General features: G+C 37.7%; 3 protein-coding genes across 3 annotated transcripts; 2 read left to right on the top strand and 1 right to left on the bottom strand.

Moving 5' to 3' along the window:
* The first annotated feature begins 702 nt into the window (after nucleotides 1-702).
* On the top strand, nucleotides 703-12,937 carry hnrnpl (heterogeneous nuclear ribonucleoprotein L). Its single transcript, XM_079418925.1, has 14 exons — nucleotides 703-1,002; nucleotides 1,638-1,756; nucleotides 2,879-3,116; nucleotides 3,236-3,321; nucleotides 3,479-3,575; nucleotides 3,937-4,009; nucleotides 7,940-7,975; nucleotides 8,240-8,308; nucleotides 8,400-8,671; nucleotides 9,180-9,301; nucleotides 9,469-9,670; nucleotides 11,721-11,778; nucleotides 11,934-12,029; nucleotides 12,129-12,937. The coding sequence occupies exons 1-14, from the start codon at nucleotides 919-921 to the stop codon at nucleotides 12,185-12,187; spliced, it is 1,611 nt and encodes a 536-aa protein (XP_079275051.1). The 5' UTR covers nucleotides 703-918; the 3' UTR covers nucleotides 12,188-12,937.
* On the bottom strand, nucleotides 12,770-17,817 carry kptn (kaptin (actin binding protein)). The gene is made up of 12 exons (XM_079418926.1): nucleotides 17,514-17,817; nucleotides 17,351-17,433; nucleotides 17,106-17,190; nucleotides 16,848-16,902; nucleotides 16,634-16,712; nucleotides 16,471-16,544; nucleotides 16,285-16,391; nucleotides 16,095-16,190; nucleotides 15,502-15,565; nucleotides 15,288-15,423; nucleotides 14,977-15,150; nucleotides 12,770-14,901 (listed from the first exon to the last, which is right to left on the bottom strand). The coding sequence occupies exons 1-12, from the start codon at nucleotides 17,722-17,724 to the stop codon at nucleotides 14,746-14,748; spliced, it is 1,320 nt and encodes a 439-aa protein (XP_079275052.1). The 5' UTR covers nucleotides 17,725-17,817; the 3' UTR covers nucleotides 12,770-14,745.
* A 3,963-nt stretch (nucleotides 17,818-21,780) lies between these two features.
* Nucleotides 21,781-25,535, top strand: LOC306871173 (homeobox protein otx5-like). Its single transcript, XM_079418927.1, has 3 exons — nucleotides 21,781-22,335; nucleotides 23,277-23,428; nucleotides 23,870-25,535. Exons 1-3 carry the CDS (start codon nucleotides 22,239-22,241, stop codon nucleotides 24,464-24,466), a joined length of 846 nt encoding a protein of 281 aa, XP_079275053.1. The 5' UTR covers nucleotides 21,781-22,238; the 3' UTR covers nucleotides 24,467-25,535.
* Nucleotides 25,536-26,324: the final 789 nt, after the last annotated feature.

Genomic DNA, 26,324 nt, shown 5'->3' with positions numbered 1-26,324 from the left:
TTGTTTTTTTTTTTTTAAGGGGTAGGGTTATGCTAGTTTAAAAGGTGGCATTTACAACCAGTTGAAATTTCATGTACTATATTAATATACTTCCAATACACTAGGAGTTTGTATTGATTTTGTAATTTTTCTTTTTTTTTTTTTTTTGCAGAGTTGTACAATTTCATCTAAACTTTGATAATTTAACCTTATTTTCAGTTATATATATAGTTATATCATTATTGTGATGTGGGTTTTTGATAAGATATTAGTCATATTACCCATAATTTTTAACATTGTTGCTTTTGTATACAGTGTTTAGCCATATATGGTTGGTTTGCATTTATCCTGGGTAATACTGTAGTTTTCCCAGGTTTTATGTGTTTATTGTTTAAGTATAATTTTTCCTCAGCGCTCACACATAAAGGTGTTAATTAGTGTTTTGATTTGACTCCACTGTTGAATCAAAACAGCAGATCATATCAAATTGTCCACCAAAAATGTAGAATTGTATTCTAGGCACAGTGAAATGGGCTAAGTAAATTTTATAGGTGGAGGGAAACCAAATGTTTTGTTATATATTCTTTCGTTTGTAACATCCGAACCTTTTTTAAGACAACACGAGGAGAAATGTGTGGAGACATTTAATACCAAACTGCTTGAGTACCTCTCCTTGTTAACACACTGCCTGCATGTTGGTTCAGTCTAGAGAAAAAATCCGTTACATAATCAGATTTACACTACTATATTATAATACAGTATGCCTGCCCAGACGCATTCGAACGCGACTACGAAGCCCTAAAATAGTGTATAGCTAGACTGCCCAAAAGGTGTAACGCAACCATTCCCAAATTTCCTTTTCCTCTCGCGTTCCCCTCCTGCGGGTTGCCGTAGCTGCAGCAGTAGTGTGTTCCATTAGAACATTTCATTTGAGACAACATGGCTGCTGCGGCAGGCCATTATTACGGCGACGGAGGCAGAGCAACAAAAAGACAGAAAACGGATAGCGACGGAATGGCCACGGTACTTTCATTTTATTCAGTTTATTGCCGTTTTCTTTGCATTGCTAGACTTTCATTTGCCCTCACGAAACGCGTTTTTTCTTAATTCAATACGTGATGCTAAGTTAGCTTGTAGCCAACGCAAGTTCGTCTGTTTAGTTATGAGAAATAATCATGCGATAGCGGAGAATATGATAAGTTCTAGTAATAGATGAGATGCATAGTTCGCAGCATCTAATACGTCTAACTGGTCCCCGTGGCTCGGCTAGCAGTGCTTTACTCAAGGCTCATTCATTGTTCTGCTCAGACTATAATGTAAACCGTCCATACTGTATGTTACACTTACTGTATGTTAATAAAATGGATAATGGAGTAAAGTGCTCGAAAGAACGAGAATTGATCAGTTTTCGTGCGAAACGCCAATCTTGTCCTAGAGGAGTCTCATTTTCGTAAGTTATCTGGAATCTGATGTTGATTAGGTCCATTTTGCTAACCTGGACCTTTATTTACCTAAGTATACAGAATGTTGCATCGTTTTGGCCAATGTAGTGAAACTAATGAGTAAATATCTTATATATTTGCTTTAAGCATTCACAAGGACTGTGGTTTTACATTATTGTTTGATTTAACCTCTCACTCTTCCCTTTGTATGTTCAGGAGGGTTATGAAGACCCGCACAAGACCCTGCCCTCGCTTGTGGTGCATATAAGGGGGCTTGTTGACGGCATTGCCGAGGCCGACCTGGTGGAGGCGCTACAGGAGTTTGGCACCATAAGGTAACATACACACAAATTGTCAGCAAAAAGAATCGTTTTTGTGCCAAATGGCTATGGAGGACCAAACCTGCATAAATTAAATATGAATAAATTAATGAATGAATACATATATTAATGAATAAATAGATAAATAAATGTGATAATAGGAAAATAAATAAATTAATAAACGACTTGTATTACAAATTAATCATATTTATTTTATCAATTTATTTTCCCCCCTTAATTTATTTTCTGCTTTTATACATTTATAAAAAAAAATTTAACTTTTATTTTTTAATGCATTTTTATTATTTATACATTTATTTTTAGATTTATTTAAATATTTATGCATTCTTTTTTTTTGAATGATTTATTCCCACATGTATTTATTTTTAGATTTATTTATTTATTCATTTATTTTTACTTTTCCGTGTGTAACATGTAAATGAGGAAGGTGGCTTGTGTAGCTTCAGTGCATCATTGGTTGAGAGCTCACGCGTTGAATCGTCAAGCCAGCTAAGCGATAGAGATGAGAGTTTTCAAAGAAAATGTAATAAGTAGTAATCTGTCCAGTTTGCTACGGGATATGGCAGATCAGCGGGAGAGTTGTAAGTTATTTTCACCAAACGTTATTCGCAATAGTGCCGAAATATTTAAAATATTTTCCAGAAATAAAAACAGGAAGCAATCTCCCACAGCATCGTCGACCTCGAGTCTGGAACCATCGACGTCAGACCCTAGGGTGATGACACCCAGTTATTAGACTAGAAACCAACCATCCACTGGGTGTCTGACTCTGGGTGTCATCACCCTTGGGTCTGACGTCGATGGTTCCAGACTCGAGGTCGATACAATACAATTCAAGAAGTTGATTCTGGCCTCCTTGGAAGTTGGAAGCTAAGCCCCCCAGTTGAGAACCGCTGCTTGAAATGATAGTTGATTGTGAAAATTATTAAATAAAAGCCCAAAAGAAGTAATGTCTTCTCTGGTAATAAAGTGTAAGTTTGTAAATTTTCATAAGAAGTTGTCAATTTGCTGTTTATTGGTTTGCATTTTGCACTATTTCTAGAATTATTATTATTTGAGAAATTCAAAGTTGTTATTGAGAGTCTGTGACTCTTTGTAAATGCATCTGTTTTTCAGTTATGTTGTGTTAATGCCAAAGAAGCGTCAGGCACTGGTGGAGTTTGAGGACATGAACGGCTCCTGTAATGCAGTGACGTATGCTAACAATAATCAAATCTACATCGGTGGCCGGCCATCTTACATCAATTACTCTACCAGTCAGAAAATCTCTCGGCCCAGCAACTCTGATGATACACGGAGCGTCAACAATGTACTGCTCCTTACCATCATGAACCCCATCTATCCCATTACCACGGTAAGTTGTTTTGATAACACCCATCATGGTGTAGCTGAGTAGACTCTATTGCCTAGCTATCTACTCAAGGTTATTCTCATCCCTGTCTCTGTTTATACACTATCATTTCTTGTCTGTAGGATGTTCTCTACACCATTTGTAATAACTGCGGACCTGTGCAAAGGATTGTGATCTTCAGGAAAAATGGGGTTCAAGCCATGGTCGAATATCCTTGAATAAAATCTTCTCTAATGTGGTTTAATAATTTCTGCACAGTGCATGGGGCTTATCACACAATCAAAGCTTAAGCCCTGTCTAAGTGTAGTTTACACTGCATGCTCTTGTCTACAATCAAAATATTGTTCTCCTTGACATTTGGTCACATTTGACTCTGTCCAGAGTGCACAGAGAGCCAAAGCATCTCTCAACGGAGCTGACATCTACTCGGGCTGCTGCACCCTTAAAATTGAGTATGCCAAGGTTAGTACCCCAAAACATTACATGTATGATACCTCTTGTGCTGTACAGTGCCCTCTGCAGGCCTGGGGTCAGTTGCGTAAACTTATGGCGCTTTTCCACTGCATGGTACGGCACAGTACACCACTGGTGCTCAGCTGGGACGCTTCTGAGGGAGCCTCAACGTGGCTTAGAATTTAAATTTTAGTTTTAAATGTGAGTTCTAGACCTGTAAAATTCATGTAAGTCAATATAATCTTAAGACAGTCTTTTAAATACTCATTCAAGTCAAATGAGACAAATGTTGATGACATTGGTACATTTGAAATGGTTGTGACTACATATTACCCTGATTACTAACGAAAGCTCACTTTTTATTTTATAGCCAACCCGTCTCAACGTCTTCAAAAACGATCAGGATACTTGGGACTACACCAACCCCAATCTGAGTGGCCAAGGTACAGTACAGCTCATGCACTCTGTCTGTGCTTCTTATGGTTTATGGGGATGGGTGTGTGGACAAGCCTCCTAAAGTGACATCTTGGAAAGTTTAAAGTAGATCTTTTCCCAAGGATGTCACTTCAGTGATGCTGCTTTATTCTTGCGTTCCTTCTGTTTGGATTAGAATACAAATATTTACACAGTTGTAGTTGCGTATAGACGTTCCTACATGGACACGCATTCTTGCACATACGCAAAAAGAACACGCATTTAAAAAAAAAAAAACACATCCGTTCATTTAAACCAAAGACATGTACTTGAGTGGGCCTGATTATCATATTGATGGCAGAAGCGCACATCCTTCTTAGCTCATATTGACATACACTCGTCTGTTTCACATGTCACCTGTTTTGTGTTAAAGCACAAGTGTTTCTCATATTCACAAAAATCCTTAGGAGCAGGCACTCTTTCACCTGTACTCACTAAGCATGACACTGCATCTAGTTTGTTACATGATGGAGATTTGATTTTTTGCTTTGCAATAGGGCAGGGTGCAGAAAATTGGAGCTAAACTGCAGAGTTTAGCTCCAATCCCAGTTTGACATTGTACTAGCTAACCTTTAGCATCGCTAGAAATTTCTTGGTGGGTGTGTCGGGGCAAACTGAAATGAGACCTCTGCAGGATGTATGCCCTCCATGACCAGGATTGGACACCCCAGCAATAGGGCAAATACTTGCTTAAACATGGTCGTAGAGCCAGGCTTGATGTAAGAGGCAGGTAGATTTATGAGCACAAAGACTCACAATGGTCCAGGCAAAATGTAATGGATCGCTCAGATTCACTGTTCTAATGTAGATTTTGCATTCAGAATGCTTTTATTGTTTGTTTTTCTTTAGCCAGAGTTTATGTAAATGCTCTGCTTTGTAGGATCAAATTCACATTTGAACATGTTTGTAAATATTTAAGCAATGTGATTTTTAGAACTCCCAAATGTGGTTCATACTCAAGTGTTCTCATTATGTAAATTGTCTATGTATCAGGTCTCTCAGGGTAAAACTGCTGAGCTTTTTTTACTCCTGAGTTGAGATACATTAAGCTCCTGTGCTTGAACTAGCTGCTGAACACATTTTACATCCAACAAAACATTTCCATCTACTTACGTTTCTCTGCAAGACACACTCGCAACAATTCAACAGGCCACATGGAACAGTGAAATGGAACTCGCAACAACTTTAAACGCTTCAAAGATGGCAATTTCACTCGTATCGAAGTCACACGGATAAAAAAAACAAACAAAAAACACTCAAGATATCCTTCCACTCAGCTAACATCTCCATTCTCTACAAAGGTGGCGGACATCTTAATGACACATTTAGGGGAATGGGTCTAATCTCTTTTGGATAATACATTACAGCCAATCACCGAAGACCTTCGCACATCGACTGATCGAGCAGCAAACACATGAAGCAAAGTGGTACAGATACACAGAACAACAGAGAAGAATTACACAGATATTTCCTTCCCATTCCCTGCCTAATGTCGTCATGTTTCTTGGGTGTTTGGGCTACTTTTGCTCTCGCTTCTTTCCTCTTTCCTGAGAACATCATGCGAACATGCAAAGCTGACATAACAGTGACAACACACCAGATCAGGATTGCTACAACACAAGCGCCATGGTCAGAGACTGCCAAACTGACATTGCCATGACAGCACACCAACAAACAAATTGTTTGAGATTCACGCAGAGATCAGCGAGTCGACATTATCATCATGACACAAGTCAAGATTGCTCCAACACAGCGGCGGTGGTCTCGTTGCGCGCAGCACGACAAGTTGAGATCGTCACTACTCGCCCAGCAAAGAGCAGACATTTGTCTATACGTAATTAACAGAGATGACATCGACTTCACACCGTGACACATCCGAAACCGCATGTTCACAGGCCACATGCTCTTGACATCAACGTGAGATTGTGGCAAACACATCTTGCTAAAAATAGCGAAATGCACCAGACAAGACACTACGGGCGACACTAGCAACAATACACCATTGTAACACATGGGAAGGACCGCAGCTGCCCACCGATTACACAGTCAGATCCTCCGCTCTCCCTCCCCAAGCCCTGTCTCTTTGTGGGCTGAAGTGCTTTCTATCTCTCATTTCTCCATCCCTCCTTCTCCTCCTCTTCCTCTCTGTGTTGAATCTGTTTTATTCATTGGGCACGGTTGACCGTGTTCTGATCCCTGTGTTACGCCCCCCTGTGTGACGCAGGTGTGGATTATTCTGACTGCTGATGTGGCGTCTCTTCTAAACTCAACACCGTCTGCTGTCTGCTATCCACCTGTACTACTACGGTAAGCACCGATGTGCCTGGACTGCACCAAAAACGCATGCAGCGGACTAGGAGAAATGTCCTAAGGAACTGAAAGAAAACTAAATCATCAGGAGTAGGGCGACTGGTAAAGAACATCACACTTCCATGGTGCCTGCTGCATTTGTTTTTGTTTTAATGGGTGTATAGTGTGTTGCTCATTTGATCTGTTTGTCCTGGCTGGATCAGCTGGAACTTGGTTGGTAAGATGTGTTACACACTTTTGGCATAAAGTGAAGACCCTTGAATACTCTCATGGGGCTTTTTAGGGCTAAACAAAGAATCCTGTCTTTTTTTCTGCCATGATGAGTGGATATATGCAGCTCTCTTTTAATTCCTTAGACTCTTTCAGTCTGGATGATGTGGCATAAGTGACTTTTGTTTTTTTTTTTAGAAGGTAAAATTTCCTCTGGGAGTGAAACTTAAAATTCCTCTAGTTTAATTGATCAATCTTTTTTTCTTTTTTTTTTTTTTTTAAAGTTGACATGAAATGAAAGTTCACTTTTCATTTTCTAAATGCATGGTATTAATCTTGAAAACACTTAATCTGTGCATATGTTGATTTTTTTTTTTTCTTTTTTTTTTCTTGATCATGTAAATTTTAATCAAGATGTCATAATCCTGTCTTAAAATGAGACTTCTCTTTGGTGACATATGGTGATGTTTTCCAATCATTCTGTCCACTTAAATCCAGCCCTTATGATTGACTGCAAGCTCTGCCTTCATCCAATCAAAAACTGATAGATTGAAACAATTCTTGCTCTACATTTATTTTTTCCTTTTAGTTAATCTGTTACTCAGATGTCACGATACAGAAGAAAATATTTGTTATTTTCATTTTATCACAACTTTTAAATTTCACTCTAAAAACACCTGCCACCTTATTAACCAGCAGCCCTTGTTTATTTGTCTAGCTTGAATCAACATGAAAGCAACTCCCATTTACTCCTCTAATTCTGTTTTTAAGCTTTTATTGTGCAAGATTTATTAGTGTAAATTATTCAAAATGCACATTTTGTTTCCATGAGAAATATATTACGAAAACATTACAATAGCTCAGATAAAGTAAGTAAAAAGGGTTGCAACATTTTCATGTTGACACTTCCTAAAGTTTAGTGTTTTATAACATTTAAGCAAAACATTCAACTCTTCTGTATTCTCTTAAATTCCTGTCTAAAATATGTAGGTAAATGTGTTTATCACAATGTATTGTTGTAGTAGCCTTTTCTGTGAAACCTTGTATTATGACATTGATGTGGTTTGGGTGCCATTTTACTTGAGAAGATCATTTGTCTTGGTCATGCAGGCAAGGAAACTGTTGTAACCATAACTGGAACTCAGCTACTTGTCTGAAGTGCGCTTTTTTTTAAGACCACTTGTTTCTGGATCAGACCTCTAATTTATTTATACGTGTTGTGCTTTTGAACACCTCTTGAAACCTATGGTTTTTATAGTCTGAACAAAAAGTAATGCACAAATGCATATTTAATTTTGAGGGTATCATTATTTAATCATGTTTGTGTATATAATTTTAATACTTAATTTAATCCAATTTGTGTATACCTGTCTGTGCAGATACCGATGCAGATGGCAATTGGAACAATTCACAAGGTGTGTGTTTGGTTGTGAGGTCTGAGAGAATTAAACATTTTCTTCTATAATGTAAATGTTGCTGAATTTCTCTTTGATCAACCTGATATGCCATTCAAAATCTCCATTGTGGATTAGTATTGCAGTCACTTAGTAGTATTAACCCCTAATGCTCACTGCATGTCACTGCCAGAACGGCACAACCTTTCCTTTCAATTTGTGTTTGCACTCTTGATGTTCATAGCAGTTGAGATGTTGTATTGTTGTTCTGTCTCTCTTTCTCAGACCCCAATGCTAACCCAAATAAGCGGCAAAGGCAGCCAGCACTGCTGGGAGATCATCCACCTGAATATAGTCAGTCTAATACACATTATCAAATGGTTTGACTTGTGCCTCTTGCTTTATAGGCGCTTATGGTGTATATTTATTTATTTATTTTTTCCAGGTGGTCCTCAGGGTGGCTATGGTCACTATGATGACACCTATGGACCACCTCCCCCACCCCCTCACTATGAGGGCAGGCGCATGGGGCCCCCAATGGGACGTGGCCGTGGCGGACCCCGGTATGGTGGGGCGCAGTACGGACACGGACCTCCTCCGCCGGACTACAGTGCTCATGCTGACTCTCCTGTGGTCATGGTGTATGGTCTTGAGCCCACCAAGATCAATGCAGACCGAGTTTTCAACATATTCTGTCTCTACGGCAATGTGGAAAGGGTGAGTGGGTGATGGGGTTGTGGTTATTTTTTCAAATGTCTTTGAAAGACATCTCTTATGCTCACCAAAACTGCATTTGTTTGGTCAAAAATACAATAAAAACAGTATTGTTAAATATTACAATTTAAAATAATTATTTTCAGTTTGAATGTTTTTGTGATGGCAAAGCTGAATTTTCAGCAGCCATTTCTCAGTCACATGGTCCTTCAGAAATCGGTCTAATTTGCTGATTTGGTGCTCAAGAAACACTTAAGTTAAAATCGTGCTGATTAATATTTTTGTGGAAACACGGATACTTTTTTTTCAGGATTCTTGGAATAGAAAGTTCAAAAGAATAGCTTTTATGTGAAAGAGCAAAAACATTTATGAAAGACTTTTTTGATCAAATGAATTTCTAGTATTAATTTTTAATTAGTATTAATTTCTTGAAAAAAGCCTCACTGACCCCAAGCTGTAGTGCATGTAGTTGTTTGTCTCCTATTGTATTGAATATTTTATGTGTGCTCAGGTGAAATTTATGAAGAGTAAACCAGGCGCTGCAATGGTGGAGATGGGAGACTGCTATGCCGTTGACAGAGCCATTTCACACCTGAACAACAACATGCTGTTTGAACAAAAACTCAATGTCTGGTGTGTTTAATGGAATTGTTTTTTTGAGTATGCATTTTCATTGTTTTCTTTTTACTTTGCCTTTTGTTTAAATGAATACTTTAACCAGAAATTTGATTCTCACTTCAAGACAAGTAAAACTAAATTTGCATGATTTGTCTCTCTGTGTTTACTTTTACTGTCTGCAGTGTATCCAAACAACAGGCCATAATGCCAGGTCAGTCATACCAACTGGAAGATGGCAGCTGTAGTTTTAAGGATTTCCATGGCAACAGAAACAACCGTTTCACCACCGCTGAGCAGGCAGCCAAGAACCGCATCCAGCAGCCCAGCAACGTAATGCACTTCTTCAACGGTCAACCAGACTGCACTGTTGAAGCATTCAACCAGGTCAGAGGTGTTATCTGTCATTGTTATATATGTATGTATGTAAGTACAGTTGTGTTCAAAATAATAGCAGTCCAACATCACTAACCAGATCACTCACTGTTTTTGGTAGAAATTATATTTCTACATGGCAAATATTTTACTAGTAGGTGTGGTAGAGTAATAGAAAAGTAACAGTCATGACATGCATGCTGTTGATTCTGTGTAATTGAATCATTAATTGAAAAGGGCGTGTTCAAAATAATAGCAGTGTGGAGTTTGAGAGGTAAATAATTCTGTGAAAAACTGGTGTCAAACAAGTGGCCCTTATTTAAGGACAAAGGCAGCAAATGTTGTACTGTGCATTTCTCTCTGAAAATCGGAGTAAAATGGGTCGTTCCAGACATTCAAAAAATAGAGTACTTTGATTTAAAAATTTGATTAGAGAGGGGAAAACACAGACGTGCAGAAAATGATAGGCTCTGCTAAAATGATATCAAATACATTAAAATGGCAACCAAAACCAGAAAGAGCTGGAAGAAAATGGGAAAACTACCTTTTGAATGGATCGAAGAATAGCCAAAATGGCAAAGACTCAGCCAATGATCAGCTCCAGGGTGATCAAATAAAGTCTAAAGTTACCTGTGAGTACTGTAACAATTAGAAGACGCTTATGTGAAGCCAAGCTTTCGGCAAGAAGCCCCCGCAAAGTCCCATTGTTGAAAAAATGAAGAGAACGAAAATTGCCAAAGAACACACTGACTGGCCTAAAGAGAAATGGTGTAATATTTTATGGACTGATGAAACAAGATTGTTCTTTTTGGGGTCTAGGGGCCGCAGACAGTTTGTCAGATGACCCCCAAACACTGAATTCAAGCCACAGTACACTGAAGACGGTGAAGCATGGTGGCACAAGCATCATAATATGGGGATGTTTCTCATACTACATGTTGGGCCTATTTATCGCATTCCAGGGATTATGGATCAGTTTGAGTACATTAAAATACTTAAAGAGGTTATGTTGCCTTATGCCGAAGAAGAAATGCCCTTGAAATGGGTGTTTCAACAAGACAATAACCCTAAACACACCAGTAAGCAAGCAGCACCTTGGTTCCAGACAAACAAGATTCATGTTATGGAGTGGCCAGCCCAATCTTCAGACCTTAGAAAACAATAGAAAACTTGTGGGGTGACATCATAAATGCTGTTTCTGAGGCAAAACCAGGAAATGCAGAGGAATTGTGGTATGTAGTGCAGTCGTCCTGGGCTGTATACCTGTTCACAGGTGCAATGCAACACAGATGTGAAGCATGTACAACTAAATGTTAGTTCAGTCATTCACAAGAAAGCTAAATCTTCAAGCATTTTTCTGTTTATACAGTAAATGTTTGACTTAGACACTGATATTTTTTTGGACAGGCTAATATTCCTTTTTCTTCACTTTCTGTAAAGCAATAACAAATTCACTAAATTTTTCTTCATGTTTTGATTTAGAATAGAATGTGCAATGTTCCCAATGCATCTGTGTATTGAAGTAAAAGTTATAAGGATTTTGAGCTTTACTCGCTTTTTTCAGATTCAGAGATTCCTTTATTTGCCCTAAATTGTTTCACACATCCACACCTCAGCAATTCTTTAAATATTTTATAATATTTGTATAAAAAGATATTATATAAATAAGAATACTAATTAATAAACTAAAATACAATTGAAAAAGTAGTCTAAGTGCAATTCACATTCTCAAGTTAAGCAGTCTTTTAAACACAATACTAATATTTTGAACAACTGTATATAAAACTTTTTTATTTTTTTTTATAGAATGTTGTAGTGTTTGATTTATCTGAGCATATGTTTTTTAAAAATGTGAGTTTGTAATCTTAATCAACATTAATATTCCTTCCCTCTTGCTATAATTCTCTGAAGTTTTTTTCCATTCTCTCCAATAGCCTTTTCACTGGAGTATATGTCACAGATGAAATTTCAGTTTCAAGTTTGGACAAAAATATCTTGTGCTTTAATGATATTAGTGTGTGGAATTAGATTTTAATAATCTCTTCTGGATTTTTATCTACAGATTTGTGATGAGTTGGAAATCAAGACTCCAGTCAGCGTCAAACTGTTTACTGGCAAGAGTGAGTTCCTTAAGAGTTTCTGTTTGTCTATAAACAGTCCATTTACAGTGTGTAAATTATATGGTAAGGTGTGGTGTATGTTTGGTACTATATAAATACACGTGTATGTGTGTGTGTGTGTGTGTGTGTGTGCTCTTGTGTTGGTGGAACCGCAGGTGAGAGAAGTTCATCTGGTCTGTTGGAGTGGGAGTCGGTAAATGATGCAATGGAGGCTCTTGCTATGATGAACCACTACCAGATGAAGAACCCTAGTAAGTATTCACTCGCTTGATTTTACACTGTTCTAAATTTATGAGCTCTAACCATAAATCACATTGTTCCTTAAATCTCATCTTTCTGTTTTTCCTCAGGCGGGCCTTATCCATACACTCTTAAACTGTGTTTTTCAACAGCACAGCACGCCAACTGAACCCATAATAACAACTAACCTTTTGACTCAGTGACCTTTTGAGCTCCGCACCATAGCATGTCTTAACTCTTGACCTGGAGGGAATGAGTTAATGAGACTGTTAAGATTACCTTATTCCCAGAGTAAGACTGGACTCAATGTTTTGTATGTTTCACTTTTTATTTAATTTTTATTGGTATTAATGTTTTTTTTTTTAGTTGACCAGTCTTGTATAACAGTAAATTTGTGTTACAATGTCATAAATTAGTGAAGACGTCACTGTGAAGTGTTTGTTTCTTGTGCATATTGATAAATCATTCCCGCGTTTCAATGCGTCACTAGGTATTTTCACAGCTACTCTTTGAGAGGCCAAGAGTATCTAGCTGTATAGCTCGATTCCCAACTCATCACAAATCTGTATCTTAAGAGTCAAAAAAGACTAGTAAACAATTACAATCCACACCCCCCCCCCAGCTCACTAATGCACAAGACTAAATATAATTGTCTAAATTTGCTAGGGGTCCAACAGTAACTAGCTGCAGACCCAAGAGAGCCGAGCGTGACAGAAGTTGCAGGCCAAGCCTCAGGTTGCACAAACAGAGGTCACATCCAGCCTGAACTCAGGGTCTTTGAAATGCAGTGACAGTGACACTGATGCAATGTTAACTTAGGGCGCCCTCTCCTGGGAATACAACACCACCACTCACCTACAGAACTTGAAACCATGAAACCAAAACAAGTGTTTAACTTTCTGTAGATTAAAAATGGACCAACAATAATGATGACTTGTCTCATTTGTAAGGGTATACAAATTCTTGACAAATAAAATGTCCATATACCACCTGCTACCGACTAGCAATAGCAAGTATGAAATAATAGTTTTGCCAGGTTATAATGTGAAGTCCTTCAGACCCATACAAATTTCTTATTTCAATAGGACATTAATCAACAAGTACATAGGGTCTTTGAAAGTTCTGGCCAAATGATATAATTTTATTTAATTGAACATTACCCAGAGTCAATAGGCACAGAAATGAAAATTCAAGGAAGAATAGGTCTGTCATTAAAACCCATTACTTCTACAGGAAAGACCACTCACCCAGCAAAACACTGCACAAGTTATGTTTGCAGAAATGCCTGTTACAGGGTTTCTACAGATATGAACAAGTTAAATTTAAGACTTTTTTAATACCACCACGTATGAAATTTTAGACCTAAACCTGTAATAGAAATACACATTATATTACACATATGTACGTAATATTGAATGTGTTTAATGTAAAAGGAAAACAAAATATCGTCGCTGTCAAAAAATGCTATTATTACGAGATACATATGAACTTTTCATATCAGCAGAAAATATTCCATACAAAATATCCCCACAAAAGTACTGCATCAACAAGATTTCTGGTTGTGTAAACTATTTATTCTGAAGCAATATTTTCATCAGTGTTCTATCAGCTTGTACATACTTAATCCTGCATATTTTTATTTACCTTTACAAAGGCCTATTGTTAACCTTTTTAAATGCAATCATCTTTCATGTCAAATTATAACAATTTATCAAATTAAATATAGGCTACACTATAGGGCTGTTACCAGTCAGATTAAATAATTTACACTGCAAAATTACATCTGCAATAAATAATGTTCTGAGATTAATGTTTTAGAAACATTTATGAATATACAAATAAAGAAATGTTGGGGGGGGGGGGGGGGGGGGTGCATACTTTTCAACATACTCAACCACCACTAGGTGGCGGTAAATCACTTCATAAGTGAGTCATTGATTCATTCAAAATGTTGAATCATTCAGTAACAAAACACCGCCGAGTGTTGCTTGGAGATTGTGCAGTACTTTTGCTGTAATCTTTGTTTGCAACTATTTTCGTTGGTGAAATAGGACAAAACAGTAAATATTGTGTCTAAAATTTAAGTAACTTAGTAACTATTTGACTACTTAACTAGAAAATCATATGCAGTCATAAGAATAGGTTATTCAGCAAAATCATAGTATGTAGTGTAGTGACATACTGCCAAGTATGGTGACCTATACTCGGAATTCGTGCTCTGCATTTAACCCATCCAACGTGCACACAGCCACACACACACACACACCGTGAACACACACCCGGAGCTTCTTCACCTTTAGTATGTTACTATATCATGTTATGAATAAACTAAGGATTTAGAATTTTTGCGTGCTGTTATGCTCGTTTGTTCTGAAGTCTCGCAGAGAGACATGCAGCGAGAGCTTGAAACCAGAAATACACTTATCCATTATCAATCGCTGTTTACATTGAATGTAATGTATTTTTTGTCACTTAGGCTAAGCTTTATTATAGATATTTAATCGGTAATGTGACCAAAAATGTAAGACCCATTTAATCTGAATTTAATACTTTTTAAGGCCTTTTATTAGGAAAACGTCATTTAAGACACTAAGACTTTTTAAGGACCCGCGGACACCCTGTGTTAGATGGAATCTAGCATGCATTCTTACAAAGAAAATTAGATATTTAACTCTTCATACACTTTACCTTCCTTTGAAATAAAAAATTAAGTGACCAATATGTCACTTAAAAGTCAATGTCAGGTTTCTGCAGTTCTCTGTTCATTGCTGACTCTTCTTCATCTTGGCTTTTGATTGAATGGTCTTTTGAAGAAATAGGCAATCTTGATACTAAAGTGGACAATCTGTGAAGAACAAGATCTGCTGTTGTTTTCAGACTGTGCTGTTAGGGATAAAAATATGGAGAATTAATTAATACATCAAAATAATAATAATAAATCAGTTCAGCGATAGTTACCTGTAGGATATGCAGGCCTTTTAAAGTAAGAACGGCTAGCTCTCTTAGTCCGTCACCATCCAGGTCAAGATAAATCAGTGATAGCAGGGGACTTTTAAAACTCCGTCTCCACAGCAGCTGTAACTTATCTTCAAATGCTCCCATTGGTTGGTGAAATTTGTAGCACAGTAGATCCTGTAGATAACAAATTGAACAATTTTATGCATACTGGTAAACTGTTTGAATATCAATTTACATATTCTAAACTCTTTCAATGTGGCATAATTTTGTTCTCTAGCAAGTGTTTCTGTTCTTTAAATCTAGCACTGTACCTGTCCATATGTTCCCAGCAACAATTCATGCTGTCCATCAAAGTCCAGATCAACAACAAGAGCACAGAGAACTGCATCGCACTGGTCGCTTTCTGCCAAACACAGCTGTCTGCTCAGTCCATACTGCTCCACATCCCTGGACATGCACACTTTACATTTTACACTCTACCAGACACATGGTGCAGAACAAGCAACATACTAACCAGCCACTAACCTGTAAACAACAGCCATTTCTACTGCACTGGTCACCAACAGATTAAATGTTTCCCTTTGACTGCCTGTCAGAAAAGATGAATAAAGAGCGATCAATAACAATAGTCTGGAGGTCTTACCCATCATTAATAATCTTGCATAAAAATAAGTAACAAAGCTTAATTCATTAGGAATGTTTTTGAAATTCAAAGAATTCCTGAAAAAGGTATCATGGTTAATACAAAAATGTTTCTTGAGCTGAAAATAACGATATTAGAATGATTTCTGAAGCATTACGTGATGCTAAAGACTGAAAATTCAGCTTCAGCTATCAAAAGGAATGAACTGCATTTAATTTTTTTATTTCTGATCAAATACATTTTATGGTGAGCACAAGAGACTTTCAAAAACAATAAAAATGGTACCAGCCCAAAACTTGAGAATGTTATTACAAGCCCTCAAACTAAATTTAAATCTTAAAATGATTTCAGAGTGATCTGGATGCGAGTATTCAAACCCTGTACTCTAGACATGTTAGACAAAGGCCTAAACAGTGACTTTGTTTTAAGTATGGTTGATGACTGTGACCATTCAGCGATAAACGGTATCACTCACTGTTAGTGTCAGTGCTCTGGTGTTGCTGTTTCAAAGGGAACAGCAACACAGTGGAGATGGGACTGTCATGCTGCACACGCCAGTTTTGGAGAATCTCTAATAAGCCAAATGTACAAAGAAAACCAGAACTTTTATTATCACCAGATTACGTTTTAAGAAAAAGAGGAAAGTGTGTAAGTGTGTTTCTCACCAGGTCCCTTTTGGTTGACAAGAGAAAGTCCAACAGAACCGTTCTGACACCCAAACGCAGTGAGGCGCCGATTTTGATCAATGCTCAAAACATTTAACCATAACACACTGCAATGCAAACAAAAATCTAAATTACCGTCAAACATCTTTAAAACATCTTTTGGTCATCCAAACTTAACACACTCACTTGCTTTGCAGCTCTTGCAGTTCAGGAAAGAGTCTTTCTACTGGTTGTTCCTCAAACTGGTGCAGAGACGCATTCTACTATCAGATATTGAAAGTCAAATTCCAATCTTTAGTATGCATCAACAATAAGAAGCCATTACTCTGACTACATTTTATAGGCGGACCTCTTTGTAAAGATGTATGCGCTGATCATGCCCACTGAGCAGAAACACAGTCTCACTGGATCCATCTCCACAATGCACCCTGCAAATCAATCGTGAATATCAACGCGGTTTCAACTCTCAGAAGTAAAAATAACAAAACAGTGTTTCATCTATTCAAATATTAAAAATGCCAGCATATAACCCTTGTGGCTTCTTTTATACAAACATGACATACTCCGTGTGATAAAGCTGGAAGGGGGTGAACTGGAGCTCCAGGTTCAGACAGCTTTCTGTCAACAGGACGGAAGCCTCAGATTATTCAGTATAACATATTGATCTCATCTGGTCCTTCATACCTATAAAGTCTGTCATTTGAATATCACTGGCCTCTGATCTAAATAAGTACAATTTAACATACTAATATTGGTATAAATTAAACTAAACTTATTTTGGTCTCAATTCAACTAAAAAAGGGATATTTTAAATGACTCACGTGCAATAGACTCCAGGTTAAATTCTGACCCTGGTTCATAATCACAGTAAATGTTAAGGAAAGGAGTTGCTTTATCTCCTGAGTCCTGAGAGGAAAAAGAGACAGAAAGACATAAACAACAAGAAATACACTTACACACACACATTATCAGATCTCATGGGTGGGGTAAAAGGAGGGAACGAGGTATTTTTTTTCATCTAGCTTGTAATAACCAGTTACTCATATCGCTTAATGATGAAACACACCTTAATGAAGGTTATTCCTACGACCAGTCCTCTTTTAGGAGCTGATTTGTTAAAGGCGTCAATGGAGACGATTTCTGCATCAACTATATTAACAGAAAAGAAAAGAAAAATGCATGGGACAGCTAAAACAAAAGACTGTCTAAGCAAACAAACTGGTTGTCACCTGGTATATATGTGAACTGAATCTCTTTGGCCACAGGTCTGATTTTCTTCTGCAGGTCCTGATATCTGAAGCACACTACTTTCCCCTTCAGAGTCGCTGCCAGTAACTCCTGCTCGCCTGCCTGGCACAGTCCGTATACGTTACTCTGCGAGGGAAAACGACTAAAACTGTCTTCCACAAAGGGACACAAGCCTTTTATATCCGGTAACATATTTACAGATAATCACAACCAAAAATAAAAATAGATTCAGTAGGACCTTACTGGACTCTCAGGCTAGTAGCAAAAACATATCCGTATGTGGGTGGGTTTATGGGTAAATTCGACCAATCATCTGCATTTTTCGCACCGCTTAACAAATCAGAGGTTTCGACATGAGGCTGACGTCATCAGCCGTCGCCGACAACCATATCAACATTGAAGTTTTATTATTTTTTTTTATTTCGTGTCAAAGTAATTTTCCATACCAGTTTGTTTCTTGCTCATTGCCCTTCTGTCTTATACTTTTAGTGGTTGAGATGCAATAAATTGAACTGGGAGGCTAATGCAACTGTGCTAGTAATTTATTTCTGTTTCCGAAAAAGTGGCATCCTACAGGGGGCGAAATTACATTTATTAACTCCTTTTCTTTCTTTATTAAACCCTACTTTTTTATCTATACTGTTGTAGAAATGTGTCTGTATGGATAAAAAAAATATTAGCTAGCACATATTTACTACAACATGATATTTAAATTGGCAGCCTTCACAATGAAGTTTGAAAAAAAGATACTTATTTTGACAGGCTAAATACTGAAGTCTAAATTAAATGACATTAAATAGGTAGTATGATCACAAAGGCATCTAAAAATAAGATGTTGCATTACTAAATATCCAGCATTGTCTGATGTATGATATTCCGAAGGGACAACAATTAGGTTAATTAGATTAGACACCATATTTACCTAGTATTTACAGTATTCAATAGGAAAATAGTGTTTCAGTAATACAAAAGAACAATAGTAAACACTCACTTTTCAAGGCTGTTCATCACTGAATTCAGTAATGTCATCATCCAGCTCAGTTCAGTTCAGTATTAACAGATAATATATATATATTTTTTTTTTTACCCAAATGAATGGAAAGCATACTGAATTATGGGACATACGGTACCTGTATGATCTGATACAAGTAAACTGCAAAAGTCTATAAAAAAGTCGTTAAATTTAGCACATTTTGATTCAATACTTGCACACATTCATGTATATATATCAATAACTTGCTGTAAAGTTTTGTTTGTTATATCAGCAAACCTTGAGCTGAAGTAAAATGAATTAAATTTAAATAAATGAGATAAATGAACAGAATCTCCACTAGAGGGCCAGATAAACTGTCAATCAGGTATTGGGGCCCTCAGCATACAGCCCCACTGACATTAAAACCCTTTTAATCTGTGACCCAAAATCTGTCCACAATGGGACGTTTTGTCCTTATCAGAAAGTAACTTCCTCATCTACATACTGCACTAGAATTTGATGAATCTGTTGTCTGATTGTGCAGAATATTTTATATATGAATGCTTAACTCACATTGTTCAGAGAGCGCGTGTGTTTGTGTGCGTGTGTCCGGCGTGTGCGTTTCTTTGGGGATTAGATCTGTGTGAGTGATTGGTGCTGACAGCGGTCTGTGTATTACTGGCTGACCTGCAGATTAAGCCGCTCCCTTTTAGACTGCCTAATCTGGATTAACTGATGCAGTGTGCCTGCAATGATGCGGCCCACTACCCCCTCTCTCCCTCCCTCCTTCCCTCTCTCTCTTTCTTTCTTTCTCTCTCTCTATCTGTCTCCTCACTCGCCCTTCTTCACCCCAACCCATCTTCGCATTTTTCTTTCCTTTACCTCTATTTGCCTAGGAACATTTTGTTTATTTCATCTATCCAACTCTCCACTCAGATTAAATGTCTGTTGCAGTGTCACTGTGTCGTATGTGTATTTCTGTGCTAAAGTGTTCTGGAGTGTGTGTGTGTGTGTGTGTGTGTGTGTGTGTGTGTGCCTGCGGATTAGAGTTTAGTCCACTTCCATAATTGCTCTTGTGCCTGCGTAGCTGGTTGTTGCCAGATGGACGGACTGGTCCCCCCACCCCCCACTGCACCACCCCCCACAAAACTTCCCCTTCTGCAAGCGCACAAGCCCAGATCCTGAACACATAAACATACAAACATCCTATACTGACACAGAACAACAACAACAAATTCTCTCTTTTTTAAAACTACTTTTACACAAAACAACAATAACAATCACTGAAATACTGGCATGTTCTACGGTTTCATAATCTGAGGAAATTATTAAAAAATGACAAGAAAACTATAATGATTATTAGTTTGTCACATAAATAAAAAGACAAACACATAGCCTAAATAAACAGTTGTTATTGGGGAATTATATTATCTATCCTCCTGTCATTAATTCTATGTTGAATGATTAACTCTGTAATGAACAATAAAGAAATATGAAACCTGCTCATACAGCTTTGATATTGTATAAATTGTGTATTTCACCAGTCTTCTGTATTATATTTGACAAACTAAATAACTGCAGCTATGTCAATGCTTTACTTGTATAATTCACAAAATATCACAAGAACTGTTGCTTAGAGGCTGATTAAATTTTGTCTGCATTATTTGAGTTTATAAATAATAAAATGCTTTTTTAAAAAAAAAAAAAACATAAACATTTTTATGTGTGTATCACAAAATAATTCTGATCCTGAATAAGAATGGGTTTGTATTTCCTCTTAACATCTGACCACTCAACCGAGCTGTCTTTCCAACTTATATATAAAATAAATAAATAAATGATTTATTTATGTGGTAAAGTAAGCTGGTAGAATCCAAATCAAATCATATTCTGCTGCTTTCTGTCACCAAATACAGTAGACAATTTTAGTCTGTAATTCTTTTATTAAGCATGCAGATCTTTAGGCAAGATAATACAAGTATATTTACTACATATATCTAAAATATATAAATCTAGTATTTCTGTCATTTAGAAAAAAAGCTAGTCATAATAATTAGGAGAATCTGAAGATTCTTTGCTGCCCTTTGTTCCTTGGCTGTAGAGTTTGTGCTGTACTTAGGAGGGTGACATCTACCTCAGTCACAGCCAAATAACCCTGTCTGCACTGTGTCTGTTTTAAGGCAACCTATCACTCAGTTCAGCTTGAGTGCCATTTGACGCCTTTCTCTAGCCTCTCTCCCTCTGTCACTAACATGTTTACACTCAAACACATAATACTTTCAAATAAAACTTTAAATTTTCCCTTTCTATAGAATACATTCTAATGAAATTTTCAAAGAGCTCCATTACAGAAACTATGGATCCTTTCCTGCATCCGAACTGGTCAACAACCCTCCATATGGCTGCTATCCTTTCTTCTTTTATCAGGCCTCCACTGGTCAAGAAACATTCATCCTTCTATCTTCATCTCGTTTTATTCATAATTTATCCACACATTCCTTAACTTCCATATTATTTAACAGATATATATATGATGATAAAAATGTATTATTTCTATTTCTAAAAATTGCGCAGCGCCGAACAATAGCCTATACGAGGAAAAAAACATTCAGCTAATTCAAGTGGCTCTAATTGTTAGCTTGTGCACAATTTGTGAACTTTTATAGAATTTATGAAATAGAAGTAAAATTATTTTTTATATAATTAGGCCTATTATTACCACGTTATTATTATTCACATCTAATGTACAGCGTGTCACATGAATTTATTTTTAATGCTTCAAATTAATAAATTAATGGTTGCTATACGGTTCCTAAAACCACATACACCCAGATAAATATCATAAAAGAAATAATAGCCTACTTTTCAATTAAAAACCCCACACAACATTTTAAATATATTTACATATGTTTATATTATAGCTAAATAGCCTATATTTTTTAAAATATATAAACATTTTAAATATCTGCGGCATTTTGAGACATCTTTGGCCGGAGCCTTGGCAAATTTTTAAAGGCAATATTCGCCATATTTCGATCTTCACATTTTTTATTAGCCTATTTTATTGGTTTCAAACTAAAAAAAAACGAAATAAATTGTTTAATAGTTTAAACAGAACGTTCCAAAATCGAATTGTTATGTGTCATAACCAGACAACCAGACCCAACCAGGCAACCCCTTATAATCTACTGATTTTGCACTTTAGCCTACCTTGTATTTTAAGTGAAATAAATAAATGTCTGTTGTCATACCACGTGTTAGGATACACGTCAAATGAGAGAGAGAGAGAGAGAGAGAGAGAGAGATGCCCCTTGATTAGCTGCTCGGTGTCTTATTGCTCATAGTGTCCCGCTCCTGTGAGGTCCTGCCCAAGGGACACGCGCCTTAGCCAACGCCAAATCTCTGACACAGAGTCTAGTGTGTATAATAGGCTATTTATTTTTACGATTACCTCGTAAAATAATATTGCGATATTAATGATCTAAACTTGGGCAAGAGTGTAAGCTTGTTCAAGACACTGAGAAGCGGGAAAGAATCCACAGGTGTTTCAAGAGCCGCGAGACTGAAGGAGCACCGCACGCGCCAGACGCGAGCACAAGACACGCGGCATCAGGAGCAGAGCGCGACCCCCGACCCGTCAAAAAAAGCGTCACAGAGAAAAAAGAGAGTGAGAGAGAGGGAGGGAGAGAGAGAGCAATAGAGAGAGTGTGCGAGAGACGCGGCCGTCCCAAGAATGATGTCCTACATAAAGCAGCCCCATTATGCTGTGAACGGGTTAACACTGTCCGCCTCAGGAATGGACCTGCTCCACACCGCCGTCGGCTACCCAGGTCAGTTCATTCTTATTAATCATTTATAATATGTTTGTGTCAGACGTTTGGTTCATTTTGATGGTCAGTTAACTTCAAAAAGCGAGAGGAAATGCAAAACTGAAAGGTAGCCCCGTCTTTCCAGTTTTATTTCAGACGAGTTACCCCTTTTTTCTTACAATTTAAGCTACGTAAAGTGATATAAGCAGTTAATATCCACATTGCTCTCGTAGTTACAAACGTACCACCCGCATTCTTGCAAAATTAACCTAATAAAAGTCGACGTCAAATGTATATTTTAAATTCATCTTTGAGGGTTCTTTGTAAAACGTTAAAGAGCTTTTCGTTTTGTGTTTTTTTTCCGTATTCTTTAAAATATATCTGTTAAAAAATATCTGTTTTTGCATGTTTATTATGTAGAGTTACTTTACAGCCAATTATGAACGGTTTAAATCCAGCTTTAAAATTCACGCGTTTGTTGCAAATAATTTAATGATCATAATTGTATTGAATGAAGAATAAGAATAAAACTGAATGGATTCAGAATTTAAATATTAATAAATCACTAATTAAAAATGTGATATGCTAGAAACTATTTTTATATGCTTGTCGTTAGTGATAGACCTTAGTCAAAAATACTATCTATCTATCTATCTATCTATCTATCTATCTATCTATCTATCTATCTATCTATCTATCTATCTATCTATCTATCTATCTATCTATCTATCTATCTATCTATCTATCACTGTTGTATGATGACAACGGATAGTCCAAGTCCCTCCCTCTCTCAACAACATCAACCATAACTGTTATAAGCTCATATTAAACAATTAAAACTGATACCATCTACATGTAACAAACAAAATGCTTTCTCCTTTCCTGTGATTAAATGTGCATTTCTTTTTTTTCTACTGAAAAACCTAAAGCTGTTTCCTACTGTGTAATGTTTTTATAAACAGCCACCCCAAGGAAGCAGCGTCGAGAGCGCACTACCTTTACACGGACCCAGCTGGACATTTTGGAAGCCCTGTTCACCAAAACACGCTACCCAGACATATTCATGAGAGAAGAGGTGGCTCTGAAAATCAACCTTCCTGAGTCCAGAGTTCAGGTGAGACTAACTACCTCAAAATGAGACAAACATCTCTCTGACACTTCTCAGACTGCCTGACATATTTCTAAACACACCTGGCCTAATGCCTGATGTAGCAGATAATTCACTAATTATGTAAAATAAAATACATTTATCCCAGCATCTAACACTCACTTGCTATAATGCAAGTAATTGCATTATAGTTGCATTATAATTGCAAATACATCTGCAGCTAAATCTGTACAGTGTGTGCGTTTGAAGTTGAATCTGTTCTAAATTGTTGCGTCTCAAGTGTTGAAAAATCTGACAGTCTGTGTTTGTGAGGCCCATTAATGTTGCAGGCCTGAATGTCTAGCATGAGATTTGTACAGTAGATAAAAGAAGCAAGTTCAGTTTGATCCTCAGCAGAATGAGTCAAACTTTTGTTTCCACCTTTAACCCCACTCTTATTTTCCTCAGGTTTGGTTCAAGAACCGTCGTGCTAAATGCCGCCAACAGCAACAGCAGACCAGCGGTCAGCCCAAGCCCCGTCCCCCTAAAAAGAAGTCTTCTCCACCCCCTGAGCTGACCTCTGACCCTGGTGCCAGCTCCTCAGTGGCAGCTGCCCCCGCCCCAGCCGTGCCCCTTAGTGCCAGCACAGGGACAGCACCAGTTTCTGTGTGGAGTCCCACCTCTCTATCCCCCCTTCCTGACCCGTTGTGTGGCTCAGGCACACACTGCATGCAGCGCCCCGCTCCCTATCCTATGAGCTACGGTCAGCCCTCTACCTATAGCCAGGGCTACAGCTCCTCTCCTTACTTCAGTGGATTGGATTGCAGCCCATACCTTTCTCCCATGACCAGTCAGCTGTCCGCAAGCGGGGGTGCCCTCTCTCCCCTCACCGTGCCCTCCATGGGCGGCTCGCTCAGCCAGTCACCCTCCCTCTCCTCCCAAGGATATAGCACCTCCTCGCTGGGTTTCAGTTCCGTAGACTGCCTGGACTACAAGGACCAGCAGGCCTGGAAGCTCAACTTCAGCACCGTTGACTGCCTAGACCACAAATTCCAGGTGCTGTAGAAGAGAAAGTGGGCAAGTGAAGAAAAAGAACAGGAGGGAAGGAAAATGAGGAGAAGACGGATGAAGAGTAAATGAAACAAAACTGTTGCTTGAAATACCGGAGACATTTAGATGATGAACAGGACTGAATCAGCAGGATTCATGTGATCTCAGAGGTGAAAAGGGGTGCCCATTTTGGAGCAGGTGAAGACTGTTCCTCTGTAATCCAGACCTGCTCTGTGATTGGCGGAGAGTGAAGGGACTCCTCAAGTATACTGATCAGTCATTATTAACCATTTACCTCACACACACATGCAAACACTCACACACAGACATACATTAGAACATATTTCACAACACTTTGAAGGAAATATCACTAAAACACAAGCACACACATCACACAAAGACAAGCACATACAATACATGGAGGGAAACTTCTCAGTTTCTCTGCATATATAATTAGCTCTTTATGGGACAAAGTACTTTCTACTTTTTTCATAAGTTTGGTTTGTCTATACTGAGAGTCATTAGAAGTTCTTGTGTTGTGCTTTTAGCTCGCTGTTATTTATGTATTGTTAAATTATGTTAACTTATAACAAATAATGTTGTTTTCTGTTAGTTTGAGTTAATCGTTACTAATTAAACTTCATTTAATGGCATTGCATGCATGCTGTTGATATATATTTTCTATTTGGGTGACCTTGTGTTGAAAACAATTTTGGTGTTTACAATTGTTATATTGCTTTGAACGGATACATTCAGATGGGAGCTACATTAAAGGTTTTATTTTCTTTCTCTTAGTTTAACTACATAATTAAATGTGACTTTGTTTCACAAGATTTGTCTAACATGAGTTGTCTAACTCTGTTTCTCGTTGAGTATGCAAGATGAATACTACTATCATGAATAAAAACATAGAACAAACGTTTTACGTGAGAAAAGGGGGCAAAATCCCTTCAAACTGAACTTAAATTCAGTTATATCTGTCCCTCATACTGAACAAGCATACATGGCTTCAAATTTAGAGGCTACTTTACAAAATGTGAAGTAAAAATATATGAGGACTAAATTAATAATAAATATAAGTACTAAAAATGAAAACATACTATGCATTCCTGCATCTAATAGGGGCTTTTCTGGTATCGGCAAGGTAACTGGTAATTCAAATAATGAACTTGATTTTTAACCAACTAAACTGAAAGCAGATGAATAGTTCAGTACTTTGGGTCTAGAAATATGAAGTGCAAGATTCACATTCCACCATCTTCTCCTTGAGTCACTGTGACACCCTGGGGATTGGATACACAGGTGGCGCACACAGAGGAGACATCTGGGTTCCAGAAGGTTGTTGCGATGGTGTTGTCTGGTAATCGTGTTGCTGTGATGGTGTGGTGTGGCTAGCTCCGCCCATGTAGCCGGGTATGTGGGGTTATTTTAGCCAATGACCCAGAGAGCACCTCAATCTCCTTACTGTCGACAGAACACTACCCTAAAGCAATTAAACAGGATTACTGAAGCTCCCTCTCTCTCTCTTTCACCTCCTCCACACCTCTCCGTGCATCTCCTCCTGCTGATTCCAGTTCCCTCTCTGTCTGCTATGACTATTCTATGACTATTCCATCATTCTTTCCTCATCTGTCTCAGTATAGTGGCCCCACACTCAGTATTAGAGTTGCAGTCATTTACCCAATGTTTTAGACATTAACATGCCTACAAATTAATGAATGTCTTGGCATTGGCTAATACAACAAAATGTCAAATTAAATGCCTTTCAAAACCAGCATAGCACAAAGACACTAGTTAGCTAGGTTTCATGAAATTTTCACATTTTCACAGCAGACAAAATTAAAACAAAACAAAACATTTGAACATTTTCTGG

This window comes from Barbus barbus (assembly GCF_936440315.1).
Source record: "Barbus barbus genome assembly, chromosome: 6".
In the NCBI taxonomy this organism is placed as follows: domain Eukaryota; kingdom Metazoa; phylum Chordata; class Actinopteri; order Cypriniformes; family Cyprinidae; genus Barbus; species Barbus barbus.
The sequence above is the reverse complement of the archived record's forward strand: the minus strand, read 5'-3'. Positions and strand labels throughout refer to the sequence as shown.

Excerpts from the sequence above, each read along its gene's own strand:
- hnrnpl (XM_079418925.1), top strand. The coding sequence starts at position 919 with ATGGCTGCTGCGGCAGGCCATTATTACGGCGACGGAGGCAGAGCAACA. Across the intron at positions 8,309-8,399 it reads AGATCATCCACCTGAATATA|GTGGTCCTCAGGGTGGCTAT; the intron begins GTCAGTCTAATA and ends TATTTTTTCCAG. Across the intron at positions 8,672-9,179 it reads TCTACGGCAATGTGGAAAGG|GTGAAATTTATGAAGAGTAA; the intron begins GTGAGTGGGTGA and ends ATGTGTGCTCAG.
- kptn (XM_079418926.1), bottom strand. The coding sequence starts at position 17,724 with ATGTTACCGGATATAAAAGGCTTGTGTCCCTTTGTGGAAGACAGTTTT. Across the intron at positions 17,191-17,350 it reads TAGGAATAACCTTCATTAAG|GACTCAGGAGATAAAGCAAC; the intron begins GTGTGTTTCATC and ends TTTTCCTCTCAG. Across the intron at positions 16,713-16,847 it reads TTCCAGCTTTATCACACGGA|GGTGCATTGTGGAGATGGAT; the intron begins GTATGTCATGTT and ends ATTGATTTGCAG.
- LOC306871173 (XM_079418927.1), top strand. The coding sequence starts at position 22,239 with ATGATGTCCTACATAAAGCAGCCCCATTATGCTGTGAACGGGTTAACA. Across the intron at positions 22,336-23,276 it reads CACCGCCGTCGGCTACCCAG|CCACCCCAAGGAAGCAGCGT; the intron begins GTCAGTTCATTC and ends TTTTATAAACAG. Across the intron at positions 23,429-23,869 it reads TTCCTGAGTCCAGAGTTCAG|GTTTGGTTCAAGAACCGTCG; the intron begins GTGAGACTAACT and ends TATTTTCCTCAG.